Here is a 25,347-nt window from a genome sequence, read left to right on the forward strand (position 1 = left end):
TCTTTCCCCTGATTCTCCAAGGTGATGCACCTGATGGGAGTGAAGGGATTTCTCACTGTCTCATTTGATTTTTCTGAGTTGCTTTACGCAGTACAAGGATTTGTCCACTGTTTAACGGACATCACATGACTCCTTGTTTTTTATTATGGGGATTGAGGACCATTATATTGATTCTTCCTCGAAAACATCTCTGTGCTTCTTTAACATGAATTCTTTTTCACGATTGGTCAATGTAACAACAGTGACAGCCACAACAGCATGCTCTGGAAATAGAATATTTACTGGACTCCACCTCCAGAGCTTCCACATGTACAGGAATTTGATCAAGGATTGAGGTTTTAGCCTGCATTATTATGTAACCATTTGGCTTTTCTATTGTCATTTTAACATTTTTGACGGTTTTCTCCCTCGCCTAAAAACCAAGATGCAGACTTTTTTAGTATTTACAGGTGAAAACCGGAGGTGATGAAGGAAATTATAAAATGTTTTTTTTGGGGGGGGGGGGGAGTATAGAGAGAGAGACCAGGTGCTAGGCAGGTTCCCTTTACATACGAGGAAGTTCAGGGGCAACGTGGCATATGTTCATGGAACTTGCCTTAAATGCTGTGTCACGGCTTACTATAAATAGACAACTGCAATTGCATCTCGTGCGTGACAAATAAGGACAGTATCTATCTATATATCTATCTCCACTTGAACCATTGCGGATGAGTATTCAACATTCATAAATCAAAGTACCACCAACCTTTCAAGAAAAGTAGCGGTTCGCTTCCATTATTTCATCTACCATTTGCTTCTTTTATGGTTTTTTCAATACCTCATCATCAAACTGGCGTGTATATTGATAAAAATTATCAGATAAATGGCTGACTTTAATCATGTTTTATAATTTTACCCCTCCCCAGTTTTGATTTTAAAAATAAATTAAGCCAGGCACTGCCAACCATCTCTATTCCGTTTTTCGTCAAATTCATACAGGTATTTATTTTATATAGACACTTTGCTTGCACTAACACAATCACTTCATTTTTGTTTTGATTATAATTTCTTAATTCAGAACTTGACATAAACGAAGATTCAGATTCAAATTTTGCTCTGGTGAGTTTGAAAGAGTTTTTTCCCCCACTATTCCTGTTTTAATCTGCTGCAGAAGATAGAGTTGCTTCCAGAGGAGTGAACTAGTATTAATTGCTAAACCATAATATGTTCATGGGTATAGTATTAAATATGGGGGATAATTGCATTAACGCATGACTGATCATTCTGGTTAATTTTATAATATTAAGCTTCTTTACCTGAAATGAGCAATGAGTAGGATCTTTAATGAGAGCCACCAGAACTTCAGAAGCTAAAATCACATCACCTATGCTGTCTCGTTTGAAATTTTGGATAAGTACGTAATAATAGTGCATCGGCCGATTCATTAATGAGAATATGGGGCTTTCAAGGCAAAAAAGTCACTGCTTGCTCCCGTTTTTCCAGAAAACTATGGGTCAAAGGGCAACACTAGCAAGTGAAAATGAAACAGTAACCAAATACCACTCTGCTTCTGAGAAGCTTTTCTTTCGCACTTTCGAGTTGCGAGTGAAAGAAAGGCAAATATTATTGTTTCAATGCATGGCAAAAAGTAAGCTTTTTCATATGTCTTCACATATTTGTATCAGAACAAGCGTGAGGAAGAAGCTGGTGGTAAGAGGCATTAGCGCAAGGAGGTGTAGTTTTTTATATTAACTTGCAATTACACCGTACTTCGAAGATGGACGAGGTGTCAAATGAGTACAATAGCAGTGAATTCGATTTGCATTTAAGAAATGTGAAGTGTATTACTAACTAGACGTTATCTTCCAACTGAGATAGGATTCTCTGATTTTACACAAATAATTTACATTTTATGCATTTTAATAAGTGAGTAACTATATACAATATGGATTCCTAAACAACCAAATTCTCTTGGATCTGTCTCTCTGAAATCATAATTGCATGATTGCAGAGGATTACCACTATTTAAGGTGAGAGAGAGAGATATATATATAGACGGCTGGGGAAGAGTTTAATTTCTTGACGCATATTCAACGGCTTAGCAATTTGCCTTGATTTGGGGCTGTTAGTAGTATCATATGAGTGGTTGACCCAGCTTTTCTGGATCTATCAACCCCCAGGAAATTAAATTCTCTTCCTTACGTGATGATGCTATCTTTTGGACATTTCTAAAATATCACGGACTTGATGTAACGCATTAATGCCCAGTCCAACCTTCAAACTTGAAAGACAAATAATATTCATTCCCCACAAAACAAAATTGATGGAAATCGATGAATATTTCACCTCACCAGTCACCCCTTTCCTTGGGGAAAAAGAAGAGAAAAAACCAGAAGCTTCCAGTAGGTGGGTTTGTATTTGGATGGTGAACATTACCAGAGCACAAAGAAGTTGAAGATAAGAGATCCATTAATGAGATATATGCTAGAGGGGATATGATATGGTAGATTTAATTATATACGTAGGTGCACAACAAATTATGCAGCGATTCATTTATTATGTATTGTTGGATTGGCACAATGGAGTAATAATGCGATAAACGGATAAAGTACTCCCATTAAAAAAAATAAAACAAATCATGCGATAGTCGTAATTAATAACACATCACTTTGCAGCCATGACCCGTGACCTTTTGTAGGAGTATTTGAATTTTGTGTACAACGTTGTTACTTGTTAGGGATTAAGGCTTTAGGCACCAGGATCCAGAGTTAATAGATTGTGGGTAGAAGACAAAACACGCACATCTCTTTGAATTTCTTCCTCAAATATCTACTTTCAAACATGTTTCCGTTAATGAATTATACATGTGTTCTGCTAGATTTATAAAACATACTGTTACTAAGATCATTTCTTTCTGGTCCATAGACACACGTGAATATTAATTAGTGGGAGCAAAATTTTAATTAATTTAACGTAAATATTAAATTTCAAAAAAAAAATATTTTATCAAATTACAGGATGCAAGTGATTGTTTTCCTTTTGGATTGGGGGGCAACTGGAATTTTCTAGATCCCTAACTAGTAGCCATAGTTTTGAGTTAATACAAGTTTTGGTTCTTTAAATTTGTTTTTATTTTAGTTTTGATCCCTCAAGTTTATTTTCGTTTAAAACATTAATCCTTATAATTCAATAAGAATTTAAACCATTTTGCTCTTTGAAAAATCAAAATCTATTGTTTGAAACTTGAGGTAACAAAACTTGAATAAGGACAAATTTGAGGAACCAAATATCCTCCAATCCTTAATATAAGACCCATTTAACTAATTTGATTAGATTAAGGAAGTTAGGTAAGTTAGTTAATTATAAGAAATGTGACACATTTTTCCTAAAATACCATAATCATCTTTCTTAATATCCCCTCTTTCTCTTCTACTTGATTATGGTTGAAACAGTATTCATAGAGGTAATTTAGAAAAAATTGATAAATATGAAAAATGGTTCTTATATTTAGGATCAAAATCAACTCAATAATTGGGTCCTATATTAAAGACTGGAAGAGTATTATATTAACCCATGTATTTTCTATATGGAAACTTTTTGCCTCGTGGGAACAATTGTCTCCAATCTCTTATACATGGGTCTGTCCCTATTTATAAGTGGCTGAGATCAATGAGTAATTAATTTTTTTACTTGGGATTTGTATGTAAGTTTCCTAATTAACAATTATACATGACGTGGAGGTCGAAGAGATTGTTTAAATTTTGTTGTGATAGAGTTGGTAGATGGAGAATTGGGGGGGTGCCACGAAAGGGAGTTTAATTATTTCAAGAGATCAATACACACTGCAAAATCATCTATGCGCAACTCACCTTACTTAATGATAGATCTTAATGAGACTCAACTATTTGGTGGCTACCTGCAAATTCAAAACTAAATTCATTATTCTTTTTCATTGCTGCTGCACATACATGCTACTTCTATGTAATTCCGAAGAACATCATCTTCCGTTCCTCGCTAACATACAAAGCCCAGATTCAGACCTTAATTGTGCTACTATTTTGCTCATTGGTTTTTGATTTGTTAAGAAAATTCAGAAAGACTGGAAGTTTAAACCAGTGTGCACTGAATGCTGCAGCAACTACGCATAGGTATTGTAAAAAATTAATCAAACAGATCCAAGGCCATAAATTATCCCAGTAGTATACTCTATTAATTGCTCTGAGTGAAGCAGTTCTACGCCATCAGCGGATCTATTTTTATGTGCAGACCAAACTCACCAAGTATCGGATTTACCATTAACACGCCATAACCATCCACAGTTATTCTGAGTTTTTTATTTTTATTTTGGGGGTCTGGTCTGATGGGGATCGTAATAACTGAGGCCACAGAAATTAAATTGGACTTTAATGCGATGGTTTGTTGAATTAAAGCAATCACTATATTATAAAACCAAGTTGCAGTATTCAACGAGTGATCCTTCAATGCTTTCAATAACCACTGTAAGAACCGAGAGATTTGGCTGATCCCAAGATCCACCTTTCACGTGACACTCCATATGGTACATACTGGTATGGTACTAGTATAATCTACTTAGACCCCATAATTAATTAATTGCTCATTTGATGTCGCTCCCCACTGTTTAGTACACTGAATTAACGGCGTTTTGTGAGCATCACATGTAGTTCTACAAATCATATTAACGTGTAGTATTTTATAATATATGCAGATCATGTAAATTCCGTTACAGTTTAGTTCACCAGATGAATCGCATGGAAGCTTTCTGATCCGGCTCATATAACTTCTCTGGATTCTGAGACTCTTTTAGATGATAGTGACTGGTATTATCCTTTACGGAGAGGTTTAAGAAGATCTTCAAAGAAAAGTTCTTCTTGCTCTCGTAAGAAACCTTTCAAAAATCACGATGATGACCATAGATCTAAACAATTGGGCAGATCAAAACAACGGAGAAATATTCCTGAACCTGTTAAGTCTTCCTTGGGGTATGTCTCTATGTGAGATTATTCAAGTAACAGAACATGAAGAACTTCCCCTCAGAAAACGACCTGATCCAATTATTCCACCTGTTTCTTCTTAGGTGCAACAATCTTTACCCTCTATTGCTATAATGTAGCCAACCAACACTCTAAACTGCTGACACTTTAGATTTCACTCAGACGTCTTTACAAAAAAAATGCCTGTCCCAGTGTGTTATGTGTCTTTAGCTTTTGTAAAAGTAAAGTGTTATGCATAAAAGTATGTTTATCTTACTTTAACTTTATGTCATGTACTTTGCTTTTATGTCATTAAGCTTTGGTTTTTATAAAAACATGTGTATTATTATTTGAAGTATATAAAATCAGGCATCTATAATGATAAAATACTAATTAAAGGTTAGTTGAACAACATAGTTTGTTCTCTGTGAATTTGTTTTAAGTTCTCTTTTTTTTTTTTTCTTCTGAAAGAATGTTATTCAAATCTTAGTCTATCATAGAAATTAGTTTATTCTGCTAAATTCATACTAGTGACTTGTCATAAATTTTACTACCTCCGGTTCATCACGCCAGTGAGAAACGAGGTTTTATAATTAGAGTTCGAAGGTAGTATTAATAAGTTTTATCAATGTTGATGTGACAATGCCCTGCAAATTAAAAAAACCTGGTCAAAGCCGGATAAAAAACCCAGTAGTATGACCGTATGTATGGGGACCATCAGTTTTCCATGTGGCCCAGTTAAGCATCAGAGGACATACAGAGCCGAGGGTTAATATCGGAATAAAAGGTGGCCCCCCGAGAAATAAAATGGGGATGCAGCAGGAAGTATCAGTGTCGATCTAAATTTTTCGGTAAACCTGTTTCGATCTAACTTTGATTACATACATTGATGATGCATTGACTAACAGTATAGTACCATGGACGACACAGAAAAATATCTCATGTCCTGTGAACTATAGAAGCCCTAAAAACCCCACACTTGTTATGATTTGTTCATTGCGAGATCAGTCAATTGCTTCTGGTTGAATCTTGGAGGCAAAAGGCGGGAACGCCATTAATGACAATCAATTCGTATTGAAGAGGAATTTCAGTCCTTCAGAAATGAAGGAGCTTTCCATCAGACGTACTGCACTTCACTTGAAGGCGCTTAATTAAGGGTTGCACCCTCACATGCTTTTGTTTATCCTTAAAAGACTCTGCTAACTAACTGCTAACCACTGACATAATTGCTCTTCTCCATCCATTAGGCAGCAATTTATTCCAAGGCTTAAAGTTTAGGGTTCGCACTAACAAACAAGTTGAAAACTACAGCATCTAATGTTGCACCTCTTCTTAAAGGCCCTGATCTAAATCACTGATTAAGTCTACGATTAGTATTCTTTTGGTAGAGAATGAATTGCACAGTAATTAGATGACCTTAACAAGCTTGATTTAAAAGAAGTACTACAGCATGAGATGGAACATATATAATCTAATTATCGGTCCGCACCTTCAAAGGAAGAAGAAATTTGTAATGCCTAAGAAGCGAGGACGATCAGGATCTCAAGATAGGCAAACTGCTAAAAAGATAATGGACATGGCATAATAATACCACAAACACAAAGCTCCAAGTGCAGTGAGTAGGCAGAAAAAGAAAAAGCTCAGTAAACTGGACGCATTTTTTCCTACGCACTTTTGCAGGGCCTGTGCTACACAGCAGAATAAGAATCCGCAGTTGTATTCCAAAATCACATGAAGATAATAAAATGATAAAAATTTGGGTTTGATACGAATTTTTTGAGTGTTCTGTTTTGGAAGGCCGTTGAGGATTGACGAGTAATGAGAAGCGCAACGATTCTGAATTCGCATAGATAGGCAAGATTTGGGCACCGAATAATTTGTTCTGGGAAGCTGAGGAAAACAATAGCACGATGTTTCAGGATTTTATCTCCTCGGCTTCCTGCCCTTTTTGTTTCCGCTTCGATTTTTGACGATAATTTTCGTTTGTTTTTTTTTAAAAATTTTTAAATTATTAGAGTAATACTTATTTAGAAACTCGGGGGGCTATGGGTAAATACCACGAAAACGAAGGGCAGATTACCGAAACTTGCAGAAATCAGAAATTCTCCCCCGAGGTCTTGGGAGAGTCAGGGGAGCAAGGCATTCGAGGCGAAGCAATCCATGGGCAACTCTCAGTCACCTCCCTCTGATCCTCGATATGCTTCCGCATCCAGGTTTCTCTCTCCTTCTTTCTACACAACTCTCGAATTTCTCAGATAAACAGCTTTGCTTACTTTATTTTGAGGAAACTATTTCAGAGCTTTCACTCAAAAGGAACTTGAAGATTTAAGGACTCTGTTCAAGTCTTTGGCAGTTCAGTCGCAGAGCAACGGCAACTACGTCTCTCCCTCCGTCTTTCAGGTTCAGTTTCGTGCCCCGCGATAAATACTTATCTTGATCATCAATCAAGCGTTGCCCTTTCGACCCCAGAAAATTCGATTTTCTGTTACAGTCATATTTTGGACTCGATGGCCCTCTTGGGGAGAGAATCTTCGATTTGGTTACTCAGCAGCGAGGGGATAAAAAATTAGCCTTCGAAGATCTCATTATCGCTAAAGTAAGTTCTTGGGGGCAAAAATCATCACCTTTTGATGTTATAATGGCAATAATCATAATTTTTGCTGTTATAATTGCGTCATATCCCATGTTTTGTTTCATTTTTCGTGTTGCAGGCTGCTTATGAGAAAGGAACAAAAGATGAAATTGATGAATTCATCTTTCGCTTACTAGATGTATCTGGAGATAATATTCTAGGGAGGTAGGGCGATACTCACTCGCAACCCCTTGTTCTCAACCCTTTGATGCAAGTATGATCATACAATGCCACATTTTGTCCAGAGTAACTAAGCAATGAAGCCAACTCGCCAAGACTAATTGTGTGTGGCTATTTATTTATAATCTCCTGTAGCTTATTCTTTATGGGAAATTAATTCCAGTCACTAGCACTCGTAAGGTCTGGGGTATCATCTGTAGTTGCATATTGAATTGGGAATTTTCATTCCTTTGGTTTCAATCTATAACCTGACTTGAGAGTTGTGATTCATTGACATCAGTACCCGTCTTGATATTCTAGGACATAGATTATATTGAAGGACGGCAAGTTTTTAAATGTTGGAATGAAATCTTTCTATCAATATTGATCATATCCAATGCTGTCTTGGAATTGCTCCCCTGCTTGCTTTTTTCTCTTGATTTCTTTATTACCCTTTTCGTTTGTTTTGATGCATATGACATTTAAGCATGCAGGTCTGATTTGGAATCTGTTCTAATAGCAATTTTTAACAACCTATTGAGCATTAAAGATTCTGAAGTCAAGTCAAGTTCCCATCAGGACGTTGTCAAGTGTTTTTGAATACTGCAACTTTCTCGAAGCATGAAGAAGGATGCACTGAGGAGGTTATGTCTTTCCAAGATTTCAAAAGTTGGTGTACTCATCTCCCATCTGTGAGAAAGCTTCTTGGAGGCTTGCTGATGCCACCTGATTCAGGTACTTTGTACTTATTCAATGATAATATTGGTATCATTTTACCATATTCTAGATGAAAAACTAGGGAAATGCTATAGACATATATTATTATTCTTATTTTTTTTCCTTTTTCTTCTTTAGGGAGACCGGGTTGTCAAGTTCCTCGTCTATTGCATTCAGATGGTATTGAGTCTGACATTTTCCTCTTGAGAAAGGAGTATGCATGGCTTATTGGAGGAGCACTTTCTCAGCAAGAAGGGGAAGCATGGAAGCTTCTGTATCATAGTGCTTTGAATGGTCTTAGTTTTAACACATTCCTGGGCAACATTTCGTACGTATATTATCTCGCCTTTAGGCTTTATTGAGGAGTAATGTAAAATTCTTATGTTGCTATGTAGTAAAAGAAAATGGCACTTTACTTTTCAAGATGATGGGTTTGCAACGAAATTGTGTGAATTATTAACCACAGGAATACAGTCTGGAACTGGAGGGAAACCAATACATGACACAACAGTAACTCTACGCACTATGGGGAATAAAGCCATGGTGACCTGAATGACAGAGACCTCCTATTTGCTTGAAGCTAAATGACAGTTAAATTTATATATTCCAACTAGTCTAGGCAGGATTGGAGCTTAACTCTGAAATTTAACTGCAGAAATCATGAAGGCCCTACCGTGTTGATTATCAAGGATGAAGAAGGTTATATTTATGGAGGATATGCTTCCCAACCATGGGAACGGCATGCAGAATTTTATGGAGACATGAAATCTTTCCTCTTTCAGTTAAATCCAAAGGCATCTATATGTAGACCTACTGGAGCAAACCATAATCTGCAATGGGTAACTATCTTTTTTTTTTTGGCGTTAGATGTGTGAAGTTCTAGAGGATTTAGATAATTTTATGATATCTGTGATGTAACTCTAGTTTGCAGAGAGGGAGAATGACAATGATCTCATATTCACTCTCTGTTTTTATATTGTAGTGTGCTGTGAACTTCACTTCAGAGGATATCCCAAATGGTATTGGGTTTGGTGGACGGGTTAATCACTTTGGTTTATTTCTGTCGGCAAATTTTGATCAGGGGCATACGTTTTCATGTTCCACATTTGGGAGTCCTTGCCTCTCCAAGACTAGCCGTATATCCCCTGAAGTAATTGAGTGCTGGGGAGTGACTACTGCAGCCCAAGCAGGAATTCAGGGCAGGGATGAAGCCGTGAAGGGTACTGTACTTGAGAGGTACAAGGAAGATCGAAATATGCTCAAAATGGTAGGCCTTGCGAATTCCAGTGAATGAAGTAGACCTTGCATTCTCAAATCCATTCCCTTTATCTCTTGGCTTGGCCTTCGGATGAATAGCTTTGTGCTTTGTCAAACCTCTATCAATAAGTAGCGAATTAGCAATGAACTCCTGGGTTGCTTTCTTGAAAAGCTGGCGCACGTGAATATTGCCATTTGTTTTCTGCTTTATGCGTCAGCTGTAGACCTCGGAGTTCTTGACTGTTGGATGATGAAAGTTCAATAGCAGTTCTTGAGCAGTGAGTGCTTTGAAATTTTTAATTCTAAGGTGGTCGAAAAGCTGCAGTCCTCAAAAGCTTGAGCTTCTTGCTGTATAATCTTTATGTGAAAATTGATAATTGAGATAAAGTGAAATATGCATTTAATCCTTTAAATCTTACCTTGATGTATAATCTTATCCGTCAATATCTGGATTTCAGTTTGTTTCAAACTTTCATATATGTATGTATGTATGTATAATAAGAATAAAAAAGTGTAAAACAAACCGAACAATGAGACATCAATTTGCGCTAATTCACAATTTCCACTTTCCACATAAAATTGGAAGATGAAAATTGTGTTGCCATACTGTATGGATCTATTTATATAAAAATATGCAATATATATAAATCTGACATCTTTTTTAGTAATTACAACTAATTATTTTCGATAATATTTTGAATCTTTTTTTCAAAAAATTTCAATATTTTTATTTCTAAAAGAGGTCATAAAATTCATGTTCTTTTAGGTCATTACACATTTAAACTGGAACAAGTTTTAATTATCAATCTAATTTTTTTAAAAAATTATCCAATCATGAATTATGTTTGACTGATTTTTTTTTTACCAGCATATATTTGATTGATGAATAACTCACTTCTTAGTCTTTGATCCCCATTGTTACAAGTGCTCCCGAGCACCCCCCCCCATCTATACAATAAAAGGTGTCTATTTATCTATTTCTTAACTAGAAAAAATGGCAGCAAGTTTGAAAAAAGATCTTATGTCTCTAGAATTGGGCCAAGAGGGTCTTTTATTAAGATTTGGGGACTGTAATCCTAATAAACACTTGAGCTTATTTGCAATTGTTTATTTTAAGTCAATATAAGCACTTTTACATAAACCGAGATGAAGTACTACTTATAAGTTTTCCAAGTGAACCCTTAACCCCCATTACGGGATTGGATTTTAATCCCGTGACCTTCACAACAAAACCCAACAGAAAGCACAGCTTTAAAACAAGCCTTTGTTTAGCCTACGTGTTTGGACGGATTTGGATAATTAGCAAAAAATGAAACAGAATGGCTAAAATAGTTCGAGTGACTATCAAGGAGATTTTATTAAGACGCAATTGAATTGATAAGAGACCACCCACAAACCCTCATTACCACCCCAAACAGCAGTTTTATATGATCCTAAATCGGAGAATTAAAGACAGTGAAAATGAAATAAGTGATAAAATCACAATCACATCATCCATTTTTTTTGACAACCAATCATATCATCCTCCGCTAAGAACTTAACAGTTAACACAGTCAAGCTTCAATTATAACTAATGCTTAAAAGATAAGATTTATAATCTTCTATTCCATTAAAGGGGTGTTTGGCTAACCCTAGAAATGCTTCTCAGAAATATTATTCTGCAAATTGAGACAAACTCCTCCACATGTTTACTTCGTATACCGTAAAAACACTTTTGAAATCATGATTTTACTCTTACCTAAAGACCTCTTAAGAAGTTGTTGCTTGTAAATTCTAAAGACAATGACGCATGACTCCCGATTTCACTCCTCACCATACGATTCCGTTCGAAACAGTACAGCACACATAGCATTAAAAAACAGTTCGAAACAACATAAAAAGAAAGCTTATAAGCAGGCGGTAATATCAATTTAGAATCATATTAGTATGCCACACCTAGTAGACAAAATCTATTCCATTAACTAATGTTTGAGGAGTGTCAGGTGAATTGCAGAGTAAACCATAATATGTGATCTAACACAGAAGTTCAAATTCAATCATTGATGGCTAGTAAAACTTCAATTACGTAAATATAAGCCACTAACGATCGGCTCAAATCTGAAAACCACGAAGACGAAGACCAAAACCTAATACCTCCTAGGTCCGCCAAAACCACGACCGAAACCCAACGTTTGCTGCACAGGGACGGGCTCAACTTGGACGAGCCCCGGAATATCATTCATACCAAGAGCACTGAGCATGTCTAGAGTCTCCTTATCGACCTCGATCTGATCGGTCTTAATGGCGGAGACGTCAGGGACGAAATCCATGCGACGCTCACGCTCCTCCTCCTGAAGCTTGAGAGAAATTCCACGAACGGGTCCCTTCTGGATCCTCTTCATGAGATGGGTCGAGAATCCAGCAATCTTGTTGCGGAGTCTCTTGGAGGGAATGAGAGCAACCTCCTCAAGAATCTTCTTATTGGTGTGGAAGTCCAACGTCATTCGAGAGTAGTACTTCTCGATGACCTGCCGTGAAGACTTCTTGACAGTCTTGGTGCGGACGCGTCCCATGGTGGCTGCCTCAGAGACGTTGAGCAGCGCTCGGAGGAAAACAGAGAACAATCACAGTTGCAAAACCAGCCAAGGCGGGATAGGCAAATGGCTCACCTAGGGTTTTTGTGTATATGAAAAACCTACGAGATACGGGCCTGACATTAAGATCCATATTCGGCCCATCGAAATTTCAAGGCCTTTTTTAAATTGCCTAAAAACTTGCCAGACCAGGGAATGTTAACATGGGCCTTTTTGTCAAAATTTCTTGATTTTTCAATCGTTTGCTTAGCTGGCCATTTTTGATGGCTCGGGGCCGATTTATAGCACTCAGCTGCGAGTCACAATTGCACGACTCCGATAATACAGACCATGCCTTTATCAAGAAGTCCACCAGACCAAAAGGTCTTGGGTTTAATAAAAAAGACTAATTCCTCACAACGTGACGAATTAATATTTGAATCCCTATTAAAAGAGATATTCACATTTAATACCCGACAGTGCCTCGAATAGGATTGCTTCCAATAGAAAGATACCTATACTTTAGCCAAAAAAAGAAGTCCACCCGCTGAACTCTGCAAGGGTGAGGTGCTTATATCCAATAGTCTTTTTTTTTTTTGTAATTACCCCGCTATTAAATAAAAGAACACATGGTATTAGCATTAACCGGCCTGATTAATACTCTTCTAGTCCTATTTATAGGGTAGAGATAGAATGTATTTTTTGGTCTTATTTATAAGACACTGAGAGAAATTTTTTATATAGATGTAAAATTTTATCCCTTATTTATTATTATGTTGACTTTGTTTATATGAAGTATAACGCATATTAAATAGAGATAAAGTTGAAAAATCATTAAATTTTAAATGAGAGTTAATGAAATTTAAACCTTTAATTTGTGTGAAACATGCTGGAAGTACCTTATAAATAGGATTAGAGGATTATCTAATTTTATTTATGAGGCATTTATTGCGTATTTTACCGAAAATGAGTAAAACCTTCAATTCTTTTAATACTGTTTTAAAGTATGATAACTTCTTGGTTTGTTACCATGAATAATAAATGGTTGTACCCTCAAATAAATAAAAAATATTATCCCTATGTTGTGAATAGGTTAGAGTAGTGGTTAATATTTGTAAGGAAAGGCTAGAGGTCGAGGGTGACGCGTGTCAAAAACAAAATTTCGAGGGTGGCGATAACCTGTCGAGAGTTAATGCATGGGAGGGAGGATGGTGAAACAGTTGCTCGTTTAGTGTGACGATAACCTATCGAGAATTAATGCAAGGGGGGAGGATAAACAAACCGTTGCTCATTTATGCTCTGTCTGGTTCAAAAAAAAAAAAAAGAGGCTTGCAATGGAAGGGATTTTTCATCGGCAAAAGAGATAGGAAAGAAATTAAATACAAGGCCTGAGTTCTTTTTAAATAGTAGCTCAATAACTGTCTCCACCAAAAGTGGTTGGCAGTTGGCACAAATCTTCAGCCCTCCCATGCTAAAAGCAGATTGACCCATTTGCCCATGAAAACTCGATTATCAAATATGTCTGGTGGCTGGCCGAAAAGGATCATGGAACACTTACCGATGACTTTCTCAAGCGCAAGGTGAAGCTTGAGCGCCACATCAACTTTTTTGCGAGTGTGGCCTTTCGAGACAATGAACAATAACTATATACATGCAGATATAATGACAATATTCATGCACACACATATGGGTTCCTTCGATATTATCATTAACCGGCAACGTCAAATTCGAATTTTAACCTGAGCATATATTGTATGGGAAATCAAAAGTAAAGAAGATAAGGGAATGCACAGCATCATGTATATAAATTTTACTCTTTTTTTATATATACATATTTGCGTTGTAAATTAATCCTTCCTTAGTGAGTGATAAATGATTAGATCCGTGCAAAAAACATTGAACCCGATCCATCACAGCCCTTTGTTTTGTTCCCCACACATTTAATTATTGTTTGATTCGGTTTGTCTGTTTAGTCATGATTGCGGCTGTAATGACTATATCCATATATAAATATATCAAAGACAAATAGAGTACGACAGAGTATAGTAGAACTGGAATTTCGTGTGAGAGTTGGGAATATAGTACAAGAAATTTGATTTTTGGTGGAACAAATTTGAAATTGATGGACCAAATTCGAATTTTCTTGCCTTTTTTTCTGAGAATATTTATATTATTTTTTATTTTTGAATTGAGTTTTTTTAATATATTTTATTTTTACTTTGTTATTTAATTTTTATCTATTTTGTAATCATTTAATATGTACAGTAAATTTTTTTATTTATATTAAATATTCATATTGATCAATTTATTTAAATTATAATTAATTGAATTTTTAAATATATTATTTTTTATTTAATAATATTATATTCTTTCATCAAGGTAATATGGTAAAATAGTTTAATTTTTTCACTTCTTTTCATCTAACCGAATATAAATTTTTTATTGAACTCATGTTTAATTTTAGTGTGGACTGAATATTCAGTCGGATGAAAATTTTTCACTCTCCTTTTTCAATTTATTTATTTATTTTTATTTTAATCAATTTTTTGAACCAAACGGGCCGCTAGTGTGATGGGTTGGAACTGCCCCACTCTATCCATATAGGGACACGTCTCATTAAAGTTGGGGGGTCCAGATGGCATCCCACTTTGTCGTTATATTCCATCCCCAGGTCCAAAAGTAAACGGTCTGGATTTAATACTTTAATAACTTTTGTTAAAATATTTTATCAAGTATTTTTTTTTTAATTTTTTTATGCCGCAGCTGTAAATTGTCTAGGTCAATTTTTTAATAAAAATTTTAATGGAAAGCTCCCCCTCCCCCCCCCCAAATTTTTTTTCAGATTTTCAGATAAATTTTAAATTTAAGTAAACTTTTAGATGAGCGTAACAAATATCTGAACAACATCTGCTTTCATTGATTCACCGGAAAAGACTTTTTAGACGTCAAAAGCCTTTGTTTTGAATATTTAATGGTTTTATATGTATATATACCAAATACTAACAGTTCTTTCCCCCCAACCATATACTAATAATTAAAGGGTTAAACCAACATACAGGGGCAAGCTGTCGTACGATCAACCATATGAAAGCTATCAACATTTAAATAAGGAAGTCAAAACCGACACTTTAGATAAGGACCAGAGCGATGATATTTCAGCATCCCGGAGTTTTAGAATACCAGGTGGTTTTCCCCACTCCAAATGCTGACCAAGTCCTTATAATTAATAGCGTTTCCACTTTTCAGAGCATCCCAGACTGACACTTCTGCGGTCAATCAACCCAAATCACTTAATCTGGTTGAGAAAAAAATTCTGGAAAGCAAGCTAACTTGGCCTGCCGTATCTTATTAACGAGGTTTGGTGGTGAGATCAAAGTAATACATCCTAGGTCTGATTAGAATGATTTATAAACAAGTTTTTTAACCATGTTTTACAAAATATGATAGTAATATATGAGAGGAATTTTGTTTTAGTTTGTGTGTATGTGTTTATAAGTAATTCTGAACATTATTATAAACGAGGCTTCCGACCATCTACGATAGTCATTAAACCTGGGTTAAGCTTCTTTAATTAGTATGTTTTTTCTTTTGAGTTTTCTTTTGCCTCGACTAATCCACGACATCAGGAAAAAGAAAAAAAAATTACTTCACGCGCCAAGTCCTGTGCACGTCAAAAAGACACATGATTCACAGTTTTTAATCTCGTCTTTATCTGCCGTTCGATCATTGAATTTTGTTTTTATGTGTATACCTAGAGAAGCTCTAAATCACATTGAATTTAAAATTAATCTCTATCAAATCAAGAGCTTTAAAATTAACTGCTATTTAATCAATAAATCTTGATTTAAAACTATTCGATTTTATAATCTCTCAACCCAATAAACTATAATACCTTCATCAAAGTCTGAGAATTAAATCAATAATTAAGAAAAAATATGAAAACCAATTCAAATGTATATTTTTATATATCACTACACAGCAAGTGTTTCTTTTAAAGTAAAACTAGTTAGTTAATAAGTTAGCACATATAGCCTCTTCCATTACCGTAATTAGCAAACCTTATTTGTTATCGCTTTGTACACTAATACGAAGTATCTCTTTTAATTAAAAAACAATAAAGTGTTTTCACATTAATTATGAAAAAAGCTTATTCATTTGACAAATCGAGGGTCCATGTAGGTACCAACCAAGGACCCGTTTAAAATAATTTATAAGTTTTTTTTAATTATGATTTGCGAAATACGAGTTAAGTATATAAGACAAGTTTTGTTTCTCTGTTTACATGAAACAAGTTTATAAAAACTTATTTAAGCCAGTCCAAATAAACACTAACTAGAAGAAATAGTATCAACGCATAATTTAGATTAATTTTGACAGAGGTCTTAGAATAATTAGTTTTTGAACTCCATAGGATTCTCTATCCTTCTCGTTTTGGATTTCCTTGTTATTAGCATCTTTAACAGTTCCCATTTTTTGTTAGCTTGTTTATAAGGGCTATTAATGCCCTCATCAAAATATTTATATCAGGCTCATCAGCAAACATTTGGTCCTAAAAAAACAAAGACCAGCAGAGAAGCCGTTCTCTATGGCCGCGGCACTCCTTAAAGAATAGACGATTTTATTGCCTTCTGGTTCTCCTTGATCGTGATCACGCAAAGGGGAGGAAACAAACTCAAACAAGTGAGTCCAAAAAAAAAAAAAAACTCAAACAAGTGAAATTAATTTAAAGATTCAGAATAGTACGCTCACAAGTACATATTAATTAATTAGCACATTTAATACACACACATATATATGGGGAGGAAACAAACTCAAACAAGTGAAATTAATTTAAAGATTCAGCAATTACTACAGAACAGAACACTCACAAGTACATATTAATTAATGAGCACGTATAATATATATACGTACACATGTATGGGGAGAAAACGTAGAGGGAGCTAATTAAATGATCATTTCTTGTAGAAAAGCTTCATCAGATCTTTCATCCCAGAAGGGAGTGACATGCTGGCCTTCCCATTATTAAATCCTCCCTCAATCACAAAGTTCAAACCATTCACTGACTTGGATTCATCGCTGCTCAAAAAGAGCGCCGCGTTCCCTACCTCTTCAGGGTCCATAAGAACCATCCCCTTCGACATCACCATGCCCACCATTTTCTCCGTCAACCTGCTGTCCATCTTCATCGAATTGCTCGCGAACGGAGTCAAAACGGCGCCCGGAGAGATGCAGTTCACTCTTATTCCGTATGGCCCCAGCTCCGCGCTTAGATTCTTCATAAGCCCAACAACGGCGTGCTTCGACGCTGCGTAAGCATGAGGTGCCTCTCCGGCCACCACCGAAGCTATGCTCGCCGTGAAGAGAATGATTCCCGCTTTTGCTGGGATCATCACTCTCGCCGCATGCTTCGCCCCCAGGAAAGCCCCGTACACGTTAACTTCGAAAACCCTTCTGAAGGTTTCGTTGCTGCAGCCTTGTATTGTGAGATCCAAGTCGCCCAGGATGCCGGCGTTACTGTACATGATGTCGAGCTTGCCGTACCTGGACACCGCTGTGTCAACGGCGTTTTTGACGTCGGAATCACTCGTGACGTCGCAGTGTACATAGGAGACGGTATCGTTTGTGCCCAGCGCTTTGCAGAGGGATTGCCCGCGGCTGTCTTTGATGTCAGCGACAATCACTTTAGCGCCGTTTTGGACAAAGAGCTTGGCAGTGGCGGCGCCGATGCCGCTGGCGCCTCCGGTGATTATGGCCACTTTTCCTTGGAGCCTATGGGGCAAATATGAATACGGTTATTGGTTAGACGATCCAGTGTATGTAAACTAGAAAGACGTAAGAGAGAAAAAGTTTAGAGCGTCACCTTTCGGGAATGGAAGCCGTGGAAGAGGATCGTTTATCCATGGAATGAAGGTGATGAAATTTTGCGTATATCAAAAAAGCAACGTTTTGTTGTAGAAAGCCGAGAGACGAGAGGGCTTTTATAGAGCGAAGCGAAGAGGAGTGAGGTTTTCTAATCACATGTATATTATGTTTTTTATATGAATTTAATAGTTTGATGATAATATTTTAAAAATAATTCACATATTAAATTTGACTGAAAAATTTAACATAACAAAGATAAAGAACTTGATATAAGTGTTGTGCGGATACACGTATATAACCTCTTTTTTAAAATATACTGCTTCCAATTTTAATTATAAGAGATAGTTGACTAATTTGAAAATATTAAAAAAATAAGTTAAGTTAGTTATTTGTAATGAACAAGTATTATCTTTCCTAAAATATCCTTGCTAGTTAAGTTTATTAGCTATGACTATCATTATTAAAAAGATTTCATTAAAAAAATATATAAATATAGAAGACAAAATGGATTGGGGTGTTATATTTAAAACCAAAATAAAAGTCAAACGAAGTCTTATATTAAGGACCGGATATAAGTATATTGTATATAAGGGTATAATTAAGAAAGTTATTAAAAAAAACTAGATTATAAGGAGGTTGGATGAATTATTAAGATATTTTTAATTAAAAAGAATATTCAGAGGGCTCCTTCAATCTTGTGTATTAGAGAATCTAGATAGCTTATATAGCTTCTCTTATTCTTAAATATAAGAAACTAATTACTCACATACATTGAAAGTGTTTTTTCAATGCAAGCTGGCAAAAATTTAAAAACAAAAAAAATTCCATGCCCTTCATTAAACGTAAATTGACTTCGTAAGCGTCATTAACTAGTGGCATTTGATAAAATTAAAAATTTATTGGGCCAAAAAGTTACACTTCGCGAACATACTTACAAAGAGTACGTAAATGCTTTCATTTTTCTTCATAACTGGCGTAGTTATTTGTCAATTGTATATAACATTAGAAGGAATATTTTACATGATTAATTATAACTAATAAAAGGTAAATTATACAAAAATAGTTAATACTACCTCTACTTTAAGCATAAGGCGTTTTTAAAATAAAAATTGACCGTTATATTGGCAGTTAAAATTTAGTTTTAAAAATTTTATTTTGTCTATTATTTATTGTTACTCCTCTGGTCTTATTTATAGGACAGACAGAGAAGGTATTTTTTGGTTCTATTTATAGAGTACTGAAAGAAATTTTTTGTATGAATGTATCATTTTACCCCTCATTTATTATTGTTTTGAATTTGTTTTTATGAGGTATAATGTACATTAAATAGAAATAAAGTTAAAAAGTTATTAAATTTTAAATGAGAGTTAATGAAGTTTAAAGTTTTTTTTTCTGTATGAAATATACTGAAAGTGTCTTATAAATTATATTAGAGGAGTAATTATTTTTTTCAAACTAAAAGTATTTGCTGCCATTAATAATAACTAATTCTTTCTTATCATAAACTTTCTGAAGTGATTTTGACGTTGACTACGAAATCCTTTTGATACGCAGTGCTAAGAATCAAACTCCATGCTAGGGGTTTAGGAAACTCCACTAACTGGCAGCTATGTAGAGCTCGCGGTTTTATGGTTAACCATAGTTGGTGGCAAAAAAAAAAAACGTTTCTCTAGATCATGTAAAATTCTTACTCCATCATTATTTTTCAAAAAAAAAAGAAACTTGAATGAAAACCAGCAGCGGGATGCTGTGATTGTCCAGCTCCGTAAGGAGATGGCAGACAATTACAGCCACCCACTGAATCACTGATCTTAAAAGTTGCAAATCTATCCGTCAAAGTCAGGCAGTGACCGACGACGTAGTTTCAGGAATCGACAAGTTCGGACCCCCTTCCTCCGCAAAATTAAATGCTACATCTATTTTTTAATATAAGGTATTATTTAATTTTTATTTTAATTCTAAATATAATATCAGAATTTATTTTATTTTTTTATATTTATTTATTTTTAAAATAGTTCTTGTAATAACGATAATTCTAACCAATATACTTAATTAATAAAGATATTTTAAAAAAGATAATAATTATTTATTATAAATAATTAACTAAATTTATTTTTTTAATTTACTTAAATTAGTCAACTGACTCTTATATTTAGGACTAAAAGTATTATATAACGTGCGGATCATGAAGTGGCCACTTCATATTGGTACTCCTTGTAGCACTGAGTCCTAACTCAAGGCCCCGAATAATAATGATTAATTTGTGCATGTGTGAGAAATTATTTTGGAAAAATTAGGGATAATTATCCCATTGAGAAATTAATTGGTAAATAGGACCTAGAAAGATCAGTTGCACATCACGAAAGATCAGTTGCATGCATACGAAAAATCAGCTGCACGCACATGGAAAATTAGTTGCACACACATAGAAGATTAATTGCACAAAAACGGAAGATCACTAGCACAAAAACGGAAGTTCACTTGCACAAAATCCTTAGATCCCATTTGCTAATTAATTTCTCAATAGGGTATTTATCTCCAATTTTTCCAATCATTTTTTCTTCAATTGATTCATTTTCTAACTAGATTTATATAATTGGCTGGGGACAAATTTATTTGTGTATGTTACAAGTAGTTTGAAATGAGTAACACTGATCATAGCTTACAATGATGCATTTTGTTATGAATTGCAATCTATGTTAGATGTACACTAGGATTGCGTTTGATAGAAAGCACTGAAAATGAGGGATTGAAATTGCAATTAAAAAATTTTATTAAAAAAGTATTTAATACTACCTCCAGTCATAATTATAAGAGCCAGTTGGCTAATTTGAGAAGATTAATGAAGTAAGTTGAGTTAGTTATCTGTCCTAAATATGTGTTTTCTTTCATAAAATATCCTTGCTAATCAAGTGTATTGACTAGAACTATCATTGTTAGAAAGGCTACTTTGATATAAATTAATTACGTGTGCGTGTTAAACTCTGTACATCGTCATTAAATTGGAATCAGCTTGGACATCAAAGTCGTTAGGAGTTCAGGGCGACGATATGCCACTTGAATGGGTGTCAATTCTAATTCGAATCCACTCGCTGACCACGACGTATTTCTATTAAGCGACGCTTCCGCTGACCATGGAAATGACCGTTCCCACAGTGGAATGGAATGGGCAGGCCAAAAACAGACTGTGCTTGCCAAACAAACAAGCTCAAGGAATCATATTTCATTTCCACCTAAACAGTGACATTTTCTGTACCAAACAAATTTTCAATTCTTGCCTAGCTTTCTGTACTCTAGAAGGAAACAGGCGGAACCTAATGATATAAGTTATTTTAACTAATTTATCAGAAAAAAATTAACTCATTTAATCTGTTTCGAATTGATTTTTTTTTTTCAATTTCATCTATATTAAATGAGAAATAAAAATATAAAGAGTTACGTTTTAACTAATTCTGGCATATGCAGGCTTCATCTTTTAGAAGTAACAATAAGCACTTGGAAACTATCCGTACACTTCACTATATAATTAGATGCAGAACAGAGGAAACACCTTATTAATATTAATAGAGAAAAACAGGAATAGTGGATCAATGTCTGCCGATCTGGGGAAAAGCTAGCTAGCCACATCACTAGTGGCGTCAGATGTATTGATTTCATGTGGCCGGAGAAGTGAATGCCGCGTCATCCTTGGCTTACATTACTTCTGCTGTGATGCCCGTGCTGAATTTGAAACCTCCTATCTTAGCAAAAAAATCAATGGCTTTATATGTTCCTCTGTTTCATTATATAGGTTTCTTAAGCTTAAGCAAACCGGGTTTGTGTGCCATTTTGATTGAAAGGACGGAATTGGTTAAGGGTTACATTTACAGGCATGAGCTGCCCATTGCACTGCAGTACCTAAAGGGGTCGTTATCGGTGAAAGATGGAGATATTAATGGCGTCGTAAGTCTTCTCCGACCAACCACTTGGACTTCAGCTGTTCAGCACAAAGCATCCTTGTCCGCCCACCTCGCTCCAATTTACGCTCAATCTCGCCTTCCCTGCTTCTGAACTATTTATCTTTCAAATGGACGCCCTTCCTGTTCACGTTTTATTTTCCTGTCATCTTTTATATCTTCTATATTTTTACTATACACAGTAAATGACGTGGCAAAACTCCATCCTTGGACGTTAACTAGCTGTCCCTTCCCTCGCCTTTCATGACTATCTTGCTGGGCTGGACTAAGAAGACAGATAATGGAACTGAAAATTGAGCTCTCCCATCAGTACAGGAGGTAGTAGGATTTTGAATTACAGTATTATTTTTCCACCTTTCATGAATTACAATGTACCTTTTTTGACCAGATGAATTACAATATACCTACTCTCTCCCACCTCTTCCTCCCTCCATCTGTCTATCTTAATGGGGCGAGAATTCGACTTCAGGCGCTTCTGTTTTTTTGTCTCTTCCTCCATCCATCGAAATTCAGAAAGAAGGGTAGCAAATCGGTGAGTGCTTGTCAAAAGTTTAAAATGATATTATAATGATGTGGCAAAACCCCATCCTTGGATGTTAAATAAATTGCACTGAATGGTAGAAATTGATATATTTTTCTTCTCAAGGACCATCTTATTTTTGTGTGGAGTCACATGATTAGAAGGGATACTCATTCTACTCCAATTTTCTGTTGTTATTATACCTAGAATTTCATTTCAAATTTATTGGTGATAACAGAAAGTGATCAAATGATTCACCAGAATAAATTATGATTGGGAAGGAAATGGTAGAATGGGATCACAAGAGCAGAAACAAAATGCATGCATGTGGCCACGATGCTCATGTGACGATGCTGCTGGGAGCTGCAAAACTACTCCGTAGCAGGCGACACTTATTGAAGGTCCGTGTTCATATGAGCACTTTCATCCACGACGTCCAAGCTATTTTTGCCCTGCTTGTTTGTCCACAAATACCAACTGGCACTGTCGCTTCGCGACCTGGCCCCTTTACGGCTGCCTCTTCCAGATTTCTAGTCATAATTCGAGCCCAACTCGCAGGAGGCCCTATTTTAGCAGCTTCCATCGCTATACTTGCTCTCCAACTTATCGTTTCACTAGAAATTGACCCGTTAGAAGCCAAGGTACCATACTCAGTATCCATCTTGCAACTTGATTGTCCAACGGTGTGGATCCTTCTCAGTTTTTATATTTATAATTTTAATAGACCAGATTCTTGATAACTAGGCTGCTATATACCATCTAGCAAGTTCTCATAGTATTGCAGAATCCTGTTGTCAAATATAGACCATAGTTTATTGTTGGCTCATTTGAATACCGTTATAGGTAATATCGGTTGGGTTCATTAAGGGTGGAGCAGCAGAGAACGAATTGAAATGCCGGAGGAGGACCAATTTGGAGGAACTTTTCGAACGTTCACGTCAGAAACAGCAATCCTACCTTCAGCAAAGAATGCAGGAGCTATATGTATCCCATGTTATTTTCCATTCTATGCAATCACGTGTTTGTGGGTGGACGTTGGAGAGTGAAGAAGACAAAACGACACATTACTTACAGGTGATAGAGACGCAAAGTGCAGTGATGAAGGGATGCTTGGCTATGGTGGACTTCATGGAAGAAACAATGAGGCCTTATCCTCCAACCATAAACGACAGTGCTCTGTGTGAGCACGTGAAGAGAGTGGGAGAAGCTTTGCTGGGTAAGCCAAACGTGAAAGTATCTCCAACGATCATGGCAGCAGAAGACTTCGGCTTTGGGATTGATGAGGACGCTCTTCCCATTGGAGCTGCTTTCCATGCCGCTGTTGCTATCTCTCACCTTAATTCTGCGATGCAAAGTTGATGATGTCTTTCTTGATCTCCTTGGGGATATTTTCTTCATCTCCTGCCAAATTGAAGAAACCCGATCGTGTCCAGAGATGTAAACTCGCTCCGTATGTTATGCTTTACTTAAAGAACGGAAGATAGAAATCATGGCCGGCGATCTTCATGTGTCCCGCTTCAGTTCGCTGAGTCATAAATATGGTCAGGTTTTCTTTTTCAAGTGTTACATCTAAACCTGTTGGAAGGTAGTATGCTTAAGAAGACTTGAGAGGTATTGACAGATCAACAGAAATTTCAAGACGTGAATTGATGTGATTTGTGTTACTGATTTTCACACACGCACAGGTGATAGGGATGAGAGTAGAAGTTCATGGAAGAAAGAGAGAGGAGGAAAGAAGCTGTTATTGTATTGGAACCTATGATGACACCCACAAGACACCAATTGGAGCTGCTTTTTCATGTGTTTGTTTCTATCTCTTAACCCTGATCACCACTCTTTTCTCATACAGTCATTAAACGTCTTTTTAATATCTTCACATCGCCTTCCTCCGAACACCCCCTCTGTATTTCTCAGGCGGCAAAAATTTCTGCCCCTGGTATCGGGATCTCGTTTTGGAGGGGTTCCCATCCAAATGCATATTCCATTCCAATTTTCGTTTTCTCTTTTTTGCCAACTCCTATTTTTCATATTTATGAAAATAGTTAGTATGTCATAAAATTTATAGAGCCATGCTACAGCAGTGCCATATGGCTAATTGATAAAGCTTAATTTTTATATATTTTATCCCACAATAATTTAGGATTTAAATAATAATTTTGAGCTTAAATGAACTTTTTATGCATTATTGAATTAATTGGTTGATTTTTGGATTTTGCATAAAAATTGAGATTTTGGATTAAAAATGTAGATATTTTGTGATTTCCTATTTTGACTTGGAATTAATTTTTCCTATTTCTTTGAAAACAAATCTTATATTTTTAGAAAGATTATTTTTAGAAAGTTTGGCACTTTCTTGCCTAATTTTTGTGCAAATTTAATATTTAATTTTTGATTATATTTTGATATAATCTACATTAATGGATGCACCTAAATTCTCGTAGGTCAACAAAGAGCATGTATTAAATCTAACGGTGCAAGATTGTTTCTTAGAATATAAGTACAATCCAATGGTTAATATCAAGTGGGTCAATTAAGTACTAATGGGCTTGAGTTTTGTATCCAAAAAAAATTTCCTTTTCCCCCGTCAAAATAATCCTCTAGCCTACACCATATCTTCCCTCATCCATATTCACGGATTGCACCATATATATTTCGTCCTATATTAGAAAAAGATGATCCATCCGCTCTCACCATCATCAATTCACATCCTTTTCTTTCTTAC

The 25,347-nt window shown here is 35.7% G+C and overlaps 3 protein-coding genes and 1 pseudogene across 3 annotated transcripts; 2 read left to right on the forward strand and 2 right to left on the reverse strand.

Moving 5' to 3' along the window:
• The first annotated feature begins 6,662 nt into the window (after nt 1-6,662).
• On the forward strand, nt 6,663-10,153 carry LOC114743626 (MTOR-associated protein MEAK7-like). Its single transcript, XM_028931846.1, is given in 9 exon segments — nt 6,663-7,183; nt 7,268-7,370; nt 7,462-7,566; nt 7,682-7,767; nt 8,256-8,347; nt 8,350-8,496; nt 8,617-8,806; nt 9,134-9,317; nt 9,461-10,153. Coding segments are annotated over 9 exon segments (1,272 nt in total). The 5' UTR covers nt 6,663-7,130; the 3' UTR covers nt 9,773-10,153.
• A 1,482-nt stretch (nt 10,154-11,635) lies between these two features.
• On the reverse strand, nt 11,636-12,367 carry LOC114743629 (40S ribosomal protein S17-4-like). Its single transcript, XM_028931849.1, has one exon. It carries the CDS (start codon nt 12,285-12,287, stop codon nt 11,862-11,864), a length of 426 nt encoding a protein of 141 aa, XP_028787682.1. The 5' UTR covers nt 12,288-12,367; the 3' UTR covers nt 11,636-11,861.
• Nucleotides 12,368-17,239: 4,872 nt separating this feature from the next.
• Nucleotides 17,240-18,217, reverse strand: LOC114743631 (secoisolariciresinol dehydrogenase-like). Its single transcript, XM_028931851.1, has 2 exons — nt 18,148-18,217; nt 17,240-18,056 (listed from the first exon to the last, which is right to left on the reverse strand). Exons 1-2 carry the CDS (start codon nt 18,186-18,188, stop codon nt 17,240-17,242), a joined length of 858 nt encoding a protein of 285 aa, XP_028787684.1. The 5' UTR covers nt 18,189-18,217.
• A 4,692-nt stretch (nt 18,218-22,909) lies between these two features.
• LOC114743632 (IAA-amino acid hydrolase ILR1-like 8) lies at nt 22,910-23,984 on the forward strand (annotated as a pseudogene).
• Nucleotides 23,985-25,347: the final 1,363 nt, after the last annotated feature.

The sequence above is a fragment of the Neltuma alba genome, unplaced genomic scaffold (assembly GCF_004799145.2).
Source record: "Neltuma alba isolate B1F8T4 unplaced genomic scaffold, ASM479914v2 tig00004080_pilon, whole genome shotgun sequence".
NCBI classification, from domain to species: domain Eukaryota; kingdom Viridiplantae; phylum Streptophyta; class Magnoliopsida; order Fabales; family Fabaceae; genus Neltuma; species Neltuma alba.